Genomic DNA, 12,499 nt, shown 5'->3' with positions numbered 1-12,499 from the left:
AACCAATCCAGTCTTGTCTGGATGGTTCTCATCCCATTGTCAATGGAAAAGGTCTAAATTCTTAACCCTCCAAGGCCTGGCCCCTCTCAACCCCTCCAAACTCATCTTCCATCTTGCTCTCGCTTCTCTAGTGATTCTGAATTGCTAGTTTCCCTTGCGTCATGTCATTTCATTATTCTGTGCTTCTGCCTAGAACAGCTCTCTGCTTTGTACATCTCCTCTTGGCCTAAACCTTGCTAGATCCACTCGTCTCTCAGAACTCTGGTCTGACGTATTTTCTTCTGGGAGTCTGAGAGAGGTGCTCCTCCTCTGTCATTGCACTTAACATAGTCACTTAAACTCATCTCTCCCCATATTTGATGATAAGTTCCTCAAACACAGAGACCTTGATTTTCATCTTAGTTTTCTCATTGCCTGCCACATATGCTCAATAAATGTTTAATTAAACTAAACCACATAAAAACTAATTTCAAAATCCCAATATGTTCATATAACAAAACTCATATTTGTGTGATGCTAATATATGGGTTTGCTTCCCAGGTGGCTCAATGATAAAGAATCCTACTTGCCAATGTAGGAACTGCAGGACACTTGTTTTCAATTCCTGTGTTGGAAAGATGCCCTGGAGGAGTAATGGCAACCCACTCCAATATTCTTGCTGTGATAATCCCATGGACAGAGGAGTTTGGTGGGCTACAGTCCATGGGATCGCAAAGAGTCTAAGACTGAGCACCCATGCACACAATATATGGGTTACAGAGTGCTTTTTTATACTCTAAGCTACTCAATCCTTGCAAATATCCTATAAATTGTTGTTGTTTAGCTAATAAGTTGTGTCTGATTCTTTGAAATCCCATGGACCATAGTCTGCCTGGCTTCTCTTTCCATGTGATTTCCCAGGCAAGAATGTTGTTGTTCAGTTGCTCGGTCGTGTCCGACTCTCTGCAACTCCCTGTGAATGCAGCACACCAGGGTTCCTGGTCCTCCACTATCTCCCAGAGTTTGTTCAAACACATGTCCATGGAGTTGATGATGCCATCCAACCATCTCATCCTCTGTCACCCTCTTCTCCTCCTGTCCTCAGTCTTTCCCAGCATCAGGATTTTTTCCAGTGAGTAGGCTTTTCACATCAGGTGGCCAAAGTACTGGAGCTTCAGCTTCAACATCATTCCTTCTAATGAATATTCAGGGTTGATTTTCTTTCAGATTGACTGGTTTGATCTCCTTGCTGTCCAAGGGACTCTCAAGAGTCTTCTCCAACTCCAGAGTTCAAAAGCATCAATTCTTCGGTGCTCAGCCTTCTTTATGGTCCAACTCTCACATCCATATGTGACTACTGGGAAAACATAAGCAAGAATACCAGTGTGGGTTACCAATTCCTTCTTCAGGAGATGTTCCCAACTCAGGGATTGAAACTGTGTCTCCTCCATTGGAAGGTTGATTCTTTACCACTGAGCCACCTGGGAAACCCCTCCTTTAAATAAGATATCACTATTCTTCCTATTGTGGTTGTTGTTTAGTCAGTAAGTTGTGTCTGACTCTTTGTGACCCCGTGGACTGTAGCCCACCAGGCTCCTCCTCCATGGGATTTCCCAGGCAAGAATACTGGAATGAGTTGCTATTTCCTTCTTCTAGGGATCTTCCTGACACAGGGATCAAACCCACATCTCCTGCATTTGCAGGTGAATTCTTAATCACTGAGCCACCAGGGAAGCCCCATTATTATTACAGATTAGTAAATTGCAATGTAGAGTGCTTTGGTCATCTGTCCAAGATTTGTAAGTTACAGAGTTGAGCTCAGGTTTTGTGAGGCCAAGTTCAGTCATTCATTTGCCCATACTTTAACCTCCAAACCACCTTCCCATGGCCGTAGTGTAAAGGGTTTCTACTTTTATAAAAGGGAACCATGTAAACACTCTACCAAAGGATTTCAAGACAGTTTTAAGAATTTGATTTAGGCTTTGCTCCAAAACTTCTGACTCATCTCTTAACACATAAACGCTTGGAATAAGCTAGGACTTGGCACAAAATACAGGTTGTTAGAAACAAAACTGGTGAAGTTAATTAGTGTTTTGGTAGGAGTCCATTGCTTGTACTGAGTTCAGGAAATTTTAGATTTAAGCCTGTATATAGAGGATCAATTGATCTTGGACCCAGTGAGGACCAAAGCCATATAGCCTGGAAAAAAGTCACAGTAAAGAAGCCGTAGAGGAGCACTCTTTGGAAATTTAATTGCATTTTTTACTGCCCTGAGGCTAGGGCTTGAAAGAACAGGTTTGCATAGGTACTGTGAAGAGAGCTTTCTGATTGTGAGGAGAACCAGCAAGAGACCAAGCATGTGCTGAGAATACTAGCAAAGCAGAAGGAAAATTTTGAGAAATTAAAAATAGAAGAAGAATATTATGTATTTTAAAAAGCATGAAAAGTAAAATAGAATATCATTAGACTCCCTTGCATGTGTTTTATGGCTTAACACTGTTTTTATTTTGATTTACGCCTGGAGAGTACCATGTGGTTGACCTTCTCTCAAAGGTCTTAATCTGGTTTTAACTGAGTCCCATAACTGAGGTCAGTTGGGGAGGGTACTTCCCCAGAGATGATGAATTGTCCCAAGATATGTTCCCAACAGCCCTGTTCTACCACTGCAACGTCTCCAGGGGCTTTTGCAGGAAGGTGCTCAGGGAACCTGGGGTTCAGCAGCAAAATTGCCCTCAGGCCTGCATGCTGCTTCCTTGCTCTGATGCCATCTCACTAGACTGGGAGTTCAGAACCGTCCATCTGCAGCTGGGATGCTCAGCTGTTGGCCACATAGGCACATCCTCATTTTGCCCCAGTTTCCTTTAGGCCCAGCACCTATAATTGTGTACCTATTTTCACAGCTGTTGTTGTACACGTAAGCGATATCCGGACTTCCTATTCTTGCCAGATTCTATGGGCTGGTGTGCATCCTCACAAAGTAGTCATGTCTGTAATTACAGTTTATTTTCATTAATAAGCTCAATATAAATATATATAAACCTACAGCTTAAAGTTCATGCTGTAGCAACAATGATCATTCTCAGTAAGACATAGCTGAATTTCTAGTTTCTTGTGGAGAGTTAAGTCCAGAGGGACTTTTATAGAAAGCAACACGCTCATTTACTAACAAGGAAACTGAGGTCTAGAAAGGGGAGGTGGTTTATTTGCCTCTCCCTGTTCTTCACATTGAGAGAGTGTCAAAATGAATTTATTTATCTAGGATACTGAGATCTTTAGCAACTTGAGTGATCACCCAAAGACCAATCATTTGAAATGGGAAGTTTGAATAAAAGGAAAGAGTCTGAGAGTGAGAGGAATCTGTGCTCCGATCCTAGTTCTGCTGATTATAAATGCTGAGGTAGTCCATAATCACTTAACTTGTCTGGGTTTCATTCATGACATGAGTTTGAATTTAATACTCTCAAGGTGTCTTTTACATGCTGTTCCTTGAGATCTTATCTCTACATATTATTGTCACCTCCAGAAATTAAACTGAGGCCCGTATTGGGTGCCAGGACTCCACTCTGCATCTTCCAGAAGAGCAAGATTCACTCACATCCAGTCCAGAGGCAGGAATCTCTACCTCACAAGCTTAGAAACAAGAAAGGGGAGGGGTGGTGGTTCTTGGGGTAACTCACCTCTATTTGATGCTAACAGTCTCCAGGCATGTGTAGAAGTTTATTTATGAAAATTAAAAAAGTTGAAATATAATGCTGCTAGTTCAGAAAGGTAAGAGAAGGTTGGGAAGTAAAGAAGAAAAATGGAAAGATAACATGTGGTCTCCCATCCAGCTCAAGGCTGTCTTTGTCTTTTAGATGGAAGTCAACTTCACCAGAAGCGGTAAGAATGAAGAAGAAGCATACAACCTCACAGGGCTGCAGGCTTTTACAGAGTACGTTGTAGCTCTGCAGTGTGTGGTTCACAAGTCAAGGTTCTGGAGTGGCTGGAGTCAAGAAAAGATGGGAGTCACTGTGGAAGAAGGCAAGTTGGTCCCTTGTGGTTTCTTTTTTGCCTGCTCTGGTTTAGGGCAAACTGAACTGAGGCTTTGTGGATTTTGTCAAGTACTTTGCCGTACTTGGGAATCATGGAATCCCACAATCCCAGAGCCAGAGAGTCTGTACAGTGCCCCTCCACAGGGCATGCATGGCACATGCTTGAGCCTACAGGATAAGCTGGCCCTCCCCCGATGATGTTAGTGACATTAGCAGCTTTTGCCTTGAAGGCAAAGGACCATATCTTGAATACTTGTATAAAGTTCTTATACTATGCTTGAAGTAGTATAATATTATTTAAAGATGTCCTATGATAAAGATTGATGTTGCAAACCCTGAGCTACTGCTAAAAAATAAAGGTATAACTAATGAGAAAAAAGGTCACATCTTTAATTATAGTGAAGGAAGGAAGGAGAAGAGGATTGTACCTTGATTGAATGGTTACCATGAGTCAGGAATGGTAATTAAGAATACTATTGGGTTAGCCAAAATGTTCATTTGAGTTTTTCTATAACCTCTTAGGGAAAAACTGGAATGAACTTTTTGGCCAACCCAATACTTCAAATCTGTGGGCCTCATATAAAATCCAGCCTGGCTGCGGAGTAACTTTGGGCAAGATACACAAACTCTAAGACTCAGTCTCCTTACTAATTTTTCCCCTTTTCCATAATGAACTATAATTTATAAACTTGAGTTAATAGTGGTACCTATTTTTTAGTATTATTTTAAAGATTAAATGAGATAATGTGTTTAGCCCATAATCAACATTCAGTAATTGATAGATTTCCTATTAGTGTTATTAATTCTCCAAAAAGCCCTATGAAATATGTAGAATCACCTCCATTTGCAAGTGAGATAGATGAGATGTTAATTTGTTCAGGGTCATTCAGCATGTTACCATGCTCTATAAATCAGGAGCCTTGCCCAGAGCCTGACCCCAGTAGATGTTCAATAAGTGTTTGATGAATGTGTTAGTTTCCTGTGGCCACTGTAACAAATTGTGGGTGTGTGTGTGTGCTCAGTTGTTCAGTCATGTCCGACTCTTTGTGACCCCAGGGACTATAGCATGCCAGCCTCCTCTGTCCATGTAATTTTCCAGGCGAGAATACTGGAGCAGGTTACCATTTCCTACTCCACGGGATCCTCCCAACTCAGAGATTGAACTCCCCTCTCTTGTGTCTCCTGCATTGGCAGGTGGATTCTTTGCCACTGCGCCACCTGGGAAGCCCACATTTTTTATTTTTCTCTTCTAGTTCTAGAATTCAAAGGTCCAAAATCAGTTTCACTGGACTAAGGTCAAAATGTTGTCACAGTTGGAGATTTTGAAGGGAGAATATATTTTCTTGCCTTTTCTACCTTCTAGTAGCTCCCTGTATTCCTTGGTTTGTGGCCCCTTCCTATGAACAAAGCATATTACTCCAGACTCTGCTTCTGTTATCACATTACCTTTTTCTCCTCTTCTGTGTCAAATCTGTCTGCTTCCTTCTTGTAATGACCATCGTGATAACATTTAGGGCCCACTGGGATAATCCAAGATAATCTCCCCATCTCAAAATCCTAACCCAATCACATGTACAAAGTCCCTTTGGCCATATAAGGTAATGTTTATAGGTGATAGAGATTTGTACTTAGATCTTTGGTGTTTGTTTTTCAACCTACTACAATGAATGAATGACTAATTAAATGAATACCTATCAAGGGCCACACATCTTCTGAAATATGTCAAAGAAACAGAAAAATGCTGATCATTCTAACCTTCTGAGGCTTTAACTTTGTTTGAGACATGTTGGTTCTAGACCATGGATTTGCCCCCACCCCACCTCTGGGCATGATTTCAGGCCCTTCTTAATCAATCTTACAACAAGTCCCTCACTGGTCTTAGGCAACATGTGGGGTCAGCTCCTGTGTTCCCTGGTCTATATGGCAAAAATGTATTCCCCTGGATCCTGGTTGAGTTTCCCATGACAACCAAATTAGTGTTAACAGATATTTGGCATGTTTGCCCATATGATCATATGTCTGGGAATAATCTGATGCCTTCTGAATTTCGTATCTCCCACTGGAGATGTTCATGCTTAGTCTGGACTACTCACTGGTGGATGTAGTTACAACAAAGATTCATGTGACACACATAAAGGATTGGGCTGGATGGCCTCTGAAGTCCCTTCGTACTCTGAGATTCTATTAATCTATGGCATTCAGGCATCCAAGCTTCCATGCTCAACTGTAAGAATACAGAGAAAAGTAATAAAAAATTTATAATCATTATGTGTTTATATGCTTAGAACAGTGCCTTACAAATGGTAAGTGCTATATAAATTTTAAATAAATAAAAACACGTGCATGATTAAAACAAAACTAGTCAAGTTGTGGACCTAATGTGAATTTTTGATTAAAATTTATGCCGTATTTGGGAGCACTCTATAGACATCATCTCAAATAATCCAATCTTAAAACAAATATACTAGTTTACAAATACCAAACAGCACATAAATTGTACAATATAAAATGGTCCAATGGTTATAATCTGTTGGAGTGCTCAGTTATTGCTGTCTGTGGCTTGGCTGATCCCTATCTTTTAAAATATTAGGACGAAATGCAAGCAATATCCTTGTGCAAGTTGCCCTCTCCCTCTGCTACACCTTTTAGCAGGCAATCTTGGAGAGTGAGTTCTACCCTGGGATTGACCTTGTTTTGTACAGTTCTCCTCCCTGTAGCTGTCATTCTGCTTAGAGACCTAGCATCATTATGGTTCAGTGTCTTAAGTTCATCACAGTCCAACCACTTGCTAATGTCAATTTAATACACTTCTTTCATTGCTATAAATTAGATTTACCATTTCAACTGATTTATTATTTCAGCTTGCTTGGCTAAGATTGACCACCAAACACTAGATCCTAGTGTTCTCTGTGCCCTGTGCTAATTAAATAAAATGAACATCTGTTAACATTACCACTGGACAATTTTTGCTTTTCTTAATTTTTTCAGAATCCCAGAAGAAACTAATGAAAATGTACCCACCCCAAGCAAATCCTAATTTATCCTCTTCTAATTCATAAAATATTTCCCTGTTTCACAATGAAATGCCAGCTGTTTTACACACACCACCTCAAACCTTTTCTAATTTGAAAATTTCTGTTTTAAGTAGAATATGAGGTACTCTTCTCTTTTACATTTCAATATATTGATTATTAGGATTATTTACTCACATTTAAGCATGTAAATATATACTACATGAAACATGCATACTACATGAAACAGCCAATTCATTAAAAAAGACCCTGTTACTAGGGAAGATTTAAGGCAAAAGGAGAAGAGGGCAGCAGGGGATGAGATGGCTGGATCACATCACCAACTCAGTGGACATGAACTTGGGCACACCTCGGGAGACAGTGAAGGACAGGGAGGCTTGGAGTGCTGCAATCCTTGGGATCACAAAGAGCTGGACATGACTTAGTGACTGAACAGCAACAGGAAACAGATATAATAATATTCAATTCCTGGCTCTGTTACTTAAAAGTTATATTGGGCAATTGTCTCACTTCTTAACACCTCAGAAGAGGAAATAGTAATATTGATGTACCTAATTATAAGCCTGTGGAGGTTAGATGAGATGATTCAGGTAAAATGCTTAGTATGTGACACTTGCTAAAAGTGAGCGATTCTTAGTGTTATCTTCAGCAAAGGCAGTAGAATGTGTCTAAAGTACTGATTGATGGTGACTGTGGGTATTTCCAGATTGTAACTGGAACAACAGAGCAGCAAATTCTTACTACATCTGTCCAAACAGTTGATGCCTTGGAATATGTAAACTCCAATATGTAATTAGAGAAGGAAATGGCAACCCAGTCCAGTATTCCTTGCCTGGAGAATCCCATGGACAGAGGAACCTGGAGAGCTACAGTCCATGGGGTCGCAAGAGTCAGACATGACTTAGTGACTAGACCACCACCACAAATATGTGAATATTTTGGCAAATTTGTAAAAGCTTAGTATTATTCTTTCACAAATACAGAATTATTACTTTTCCCCATTTGGTTAAGCTGCATTATTAATTTATTCATTATCAATTTATGATCATGGAAAATTGACTGTAATACTTGTAGAAGAGGGTTTTTCAGATGGCTCAAATGGTAAAGAATCCACCTATGAATGCAGGAGATGCAGGTTTAATCCCTAGGTCGGGAAGATCTCCTGGAGGAGGAAATGGCAACCCACTCCAGTATTCTTGCATGAAAAATTCCATAGACAGAGGAACCTGATGGGCTACAATCCATGGGGTTTCAAAGAGTTGGACACAATTGAGCATGCACACATAATGGTAGAAAATGTAAAAGCTAGCCATTTGTTCTACTAAAAGTTGCATCTGTAGGAAGTCTACATCAGGAAGACTGTTTCTCTTTGAAACACATCTGCAGGAAATAGTGACCACAATGAAAGGAGAAAATACCTGATTAAATTCATTCATCAGCACTGTCTACCACCTACTAGAACTAAGTGGCTGCCTATGGGGTAAATCTAAGTAGAATTTTACTCTTTCTAATCAATGACTGGAATGATTAATTATTTAATAATCAGTTTATTTTTGTTTCTGTCTATGCTTCAGATGAGTATTTGGAACTGGCTTGTAATGAAAACTTTGCCTTTAGGTTTCTTCTTTCTTATTTTCAATATTATTATCCCAGAGTCTGACTTCCATGTAACTGGAACAGAGAGACTCTGCAAGTAAGAGATGGATTGAGAGTCTTTCCAGTTCTGTGGGTCACCTATGAAGGTCTCATGACTTCGTAGCTTTGTGCTGAGAAGAATGTCTTCTGGGAAGAACGCTGTCTTTACTTACAGCTCAGGCTGTAACCTGTTGACAGGCTGAAACCTGTTACTCTGTGTCTGAGAAAGTTGAGTCCTGACTGTCCAGTCTCTTGATTTGGTAATGACCTTTGGGAAAACTCCTGGCAGAGCTTGTATAACAACATTTCAATGGAATGCAGATTGAGTCATATAGAAAGTTTAAATAGTTTCAATTTCCTTGTATGGAACTTACATGGAATTATAGTAGGTCTCATTGGGAGACTTGGAACCTGGCAGTTAGACTGTTACCCACACTTTGGCTTCTGCAGGCGTAGTTGTAGAAATGTCACCCTTCATTGATGACAAGACAGGTCATTGACTTAATTGCCCTTTAGTGCACATTTCTACATTATGAAGTTGTCTTTAATTAGGGTTCAGTATGTAATTTCACTTTAAACACTCAATTACCTGAATTAAGAACAAAAAAGTCCCTAAAAATAGTCTCTCAATACTAAAATAGTTTAGATCTTGGCCTGAGTGGCAGACCCCATTTTTTGGAGACTGAATTACATTCTTTTCATCCATGTGATTTCCTCAAAAAAAGATTTAGTGTTCATCAACTGCAGCTTCAGAGACATTTCCTCAATTTCATAAATTACAGGCCAATAGCCTTCTGAACAGTTCTTTAGAACCTTGCTTTCCTCTCTTGACTAAAGTGTATGTGTCATTCTTTAGTCAGTAGCTCAGCATTTTGAAATTTCAGGCACATGTCAGAAGGTTCAACTATAAATTACCAGTGGCCCACTTTGTGCCAAAACTCCTTGAGACAAGATATTTGGGAGATACAGTGCAGAGGTCAAGTGTAATAGAAGTTGCTCTCTCTCCTTTTTTTCTTATTTTAAGCTTTGTCCCTGAATAGGTAGATCATCAGAAGCTGACACACTTGAACTGTGCTGTCTTCAGGTCTTGTTTTTCCCTGGAGAAATGCATGGACCTAGCTTTCACATTATGATCTTGCATTTCATAGAAGACAACCATGAGAAGTGTACACCTGCCATATTTTTGTACTTTTGTTCAACTGTGATTGCAGACATCAGGTTTTAGGTTATCTTTTGTCTTTTTTGACTGGATCTACAAGATAATTCCATTTATGAATTTAATGCCCATAGCCTGAAAAAACTTGCCTCTTCACAATGATTTCTATGTGTTCTTTATTTCAGTCCATAAGGAATACACAACTAAATTTTATCTTTTTTACTCTTCTTGCCTGGAAGATTAGCATTAAATTTAGAGCTAACAGAGGGGCTTAGGAAAGATTATTTCTCTGCTTCTTTCTTCTTTGATTTTTTTGTTGTGCTTTATAACATTGTAAGTGTGTGGTTTCATCTCTTTGGGGAGTAGATATGGCATAAATTATATATAAAATCTCTTTAGCAGTTATCTATGTTATTCCTAGCTTTCATGTATGTGAATGGTAGAGGGCAGGAGATGTCATATATCAATCCAGATTTGAGTGATAAATTATATTACAGTTGGATCTATTGTCGTTTTATTTTAGCTTACCTTAAGTCATCAGATCCAAGAGCAGTTTTATTTTATTTTTTTAATTTTTGCCCTACATGATTATGGTTTTATTTTTTTCACAAAATACAAAGCTTTTCACCACATTATAGTAGTGTTCTAATACAAGAAAATCCCAACATTTTCATTGCAGGGGAGGAGTGATTTATATATAGGATATTAATGTTATTTTGATCTTAATTTATTTTGATATTAATGTTATAATGATCTTTTGTTATTTTTGACTTTTGGTTGATTCTAGTCCTTCAACCACAGCATGAAGACATCATTGCAACGAAGTCTTCCACTCTCCACATTACTCCTGCTGGCCCCCTCAAGCAAATCCTCCCCAACGGCATTTTCTAAACAGACAGCCTCACTAATCTCACCATATTCTGCTACAGCTCCCTTCTGTCTCTGCTGAACACCTCACTCTTATTCTTTACAGCTCCACATGGCCTGGATCTATGGAGAGTCCTGAGATCAGACAAAGTGGATGGAAAAAGGCCAGTGCAGCTGTTGTTGAAGGTGACCTCTCTCTGGGTTATTTATTTATAATTCTGTGTAAAAGCCTTGGTCTCTTATACCTCTAAGAAATGTGATCGTGGACATTTTACCTCCTTAATTTCCTTCCCTAGAGGCTTTGATGCCCCAAATCTCACAATGATTTCCTATCTCAGAAAAGCCCTGTATGTCATTTTGTAGATGTCCTGAATGTGCAATGCAGACCCTGAGCCTTCTTCTTTGATCTGAAATGTTAACACTTGGAAATGTTAACACCTGAGACAGGTACAAAGTGTAAGTGTCAGTGCAGGAGGCACCTTGACCTTCTGGAGAAAACCGTCGCTGGCTGGCCTTCACTCCAAGGCAATGTAAAATTATATAGCCCCCACCCCCACACTGGAGAAGAGCACTGGCTTGGGGGTGAGCTTACTAGTGTTCCTGAGGTCATTGCACAGGTGCCCCCCAGGGCACTGGGATAGTGGGGTGCAAGGATAGAACAGGGGCCAAGTGGGCCTTTGTAGGATGGAGGCCTCGGAATGAGGAACAAAGGAGGAGCCAGGTTAGTACAGAGGACACGAAAGAGGGGATGAGAGGTGATGGTAGAAAAAAGGATAAAAAAGGAGGGGAAGAAGGAATCAGTAGGAAAGGAAAAGGGCAAACAGAGGGGAAAAAAACAGCCAGAAAATAGGAGAGAGGAGGTGGGGGAAAGAAGAGAGGGAGGAGAGCAGTGAGATGCCCTGATTTTTTGGTGTGTCTCCAGATTTCTCAGGAAATACTCATTGGGTTAGCTCATACTCAAGTCTGGGCAAGTTTCAAACGCTCTTGAAAATGGGGAAATCACCCTGCTTTTTCCAAATGACATTCCATTCCCAGTTACCTCAGGGTTGGAGCATCCTTCTACCTTTCTCCTCTCCCCACCCCGGGGACAAGAAGGACACCCTCAGTGGCAGCAGACAGGGGAGAACACAGCCTGTGGTGTTGGGAAATCTCCAAGAATTGATCCCAGATGTTGTCGAGTTCTTTCTCAGTCAAGTGAGGAAACGAATTACTCTGTCAACATAGTTCTGAGAAGGAAAGTGAACCAGGGCACATCCTGTGTGTGGCCAGACCCACACAGGTCAAGTGGGCCAACCTGGGAAGTAGGTGAGATGGACTTTGATGCCCTTCTTCTTCTCCCCCTCGCCTGGGGACTGGTCTTCCTTTTGCTTCTGTAGAGTTTTCCAAGAACTAGAGCTGCTTAAAAAAGAATGAGCTAAAATCAGATCATGGTGATGACTGCACAACTCTTGACTATACTAAAAGCCAGTGAGTTGCACACTAAGTGAATTTTCTGGTATGTGAATTATATCTCAATAAACTATGATTTTATTATAAAAAGAGAATGAGTTATCATGAATTATAAATGCCTCCCAGTCATTAGGAAGATTTTTAACTGACTTCTTACATCATGGGAGGTGTAAAGGAAATTCTCAAACCAGATAGACAGTGGGAAAAAGTGACTTCTGAAGTCCTTCTGACCTTATAATCAGTCATTCTGCTCATCTCTGTGTGTTATCAGTAACAGAAAGAGAAAAACAGGAAAGCCCTCTAATTCCTGAGAAATATTCAACATACTGATCTCTAGCAAAACATGGACT

At 40.1% G+C, this 12,499-nt stretch overlaps 1 protein-coding gene across 2 annotated transcripts in view; it reads left to right on the top strand.

Moving 5' to 3' along the window:
* The window catches only part of IL31RA (interleukin 31 receptor A), a 69,739-nt gene that overhangs the window by 37,362 nt on the left and 19,878 nt on the right, over positions 1-12,499 (top strand). For both annotated transcript variants that reach the window (XM_027520384.1, XM_027520385.1), the window contains exons 6-7: positions 3,834-3,999; positions 10,807-10,886. In XM_027520384.1, coding sequence (XP_027376185.1) covers positions 3,834-3,999; positions 10,807-10,886 — 246 coding nt within the window. The remainder of the gene's footprint in view (positions 1-3,833; positions 4,000-10,806; positions 10,887-12,499) is intronic.

The sequence above is a fragment of the Bos indicus x Bos taurus genome, chromosome 20 (genome assembly GCF_003369695.1).
Source record: "Bos indicus x Bos taurus breed Angus x Brahman F1 hybrid chromosome 20, Bos_hybrid_MaternalHap_v2.0, whole genome shotgun sequence".
Classification (NCBI taxonomy): Eukaryota; Metazoa; Chordata; class Mammalia; order Artiodactyla; family Bovidae; genus Bos; species Bos indicus x Bos taurus.
Note: the sequence above shows the minus strand (reverse complement) of the source record. Positions and strands in the feature narration are given on the sequence as shown.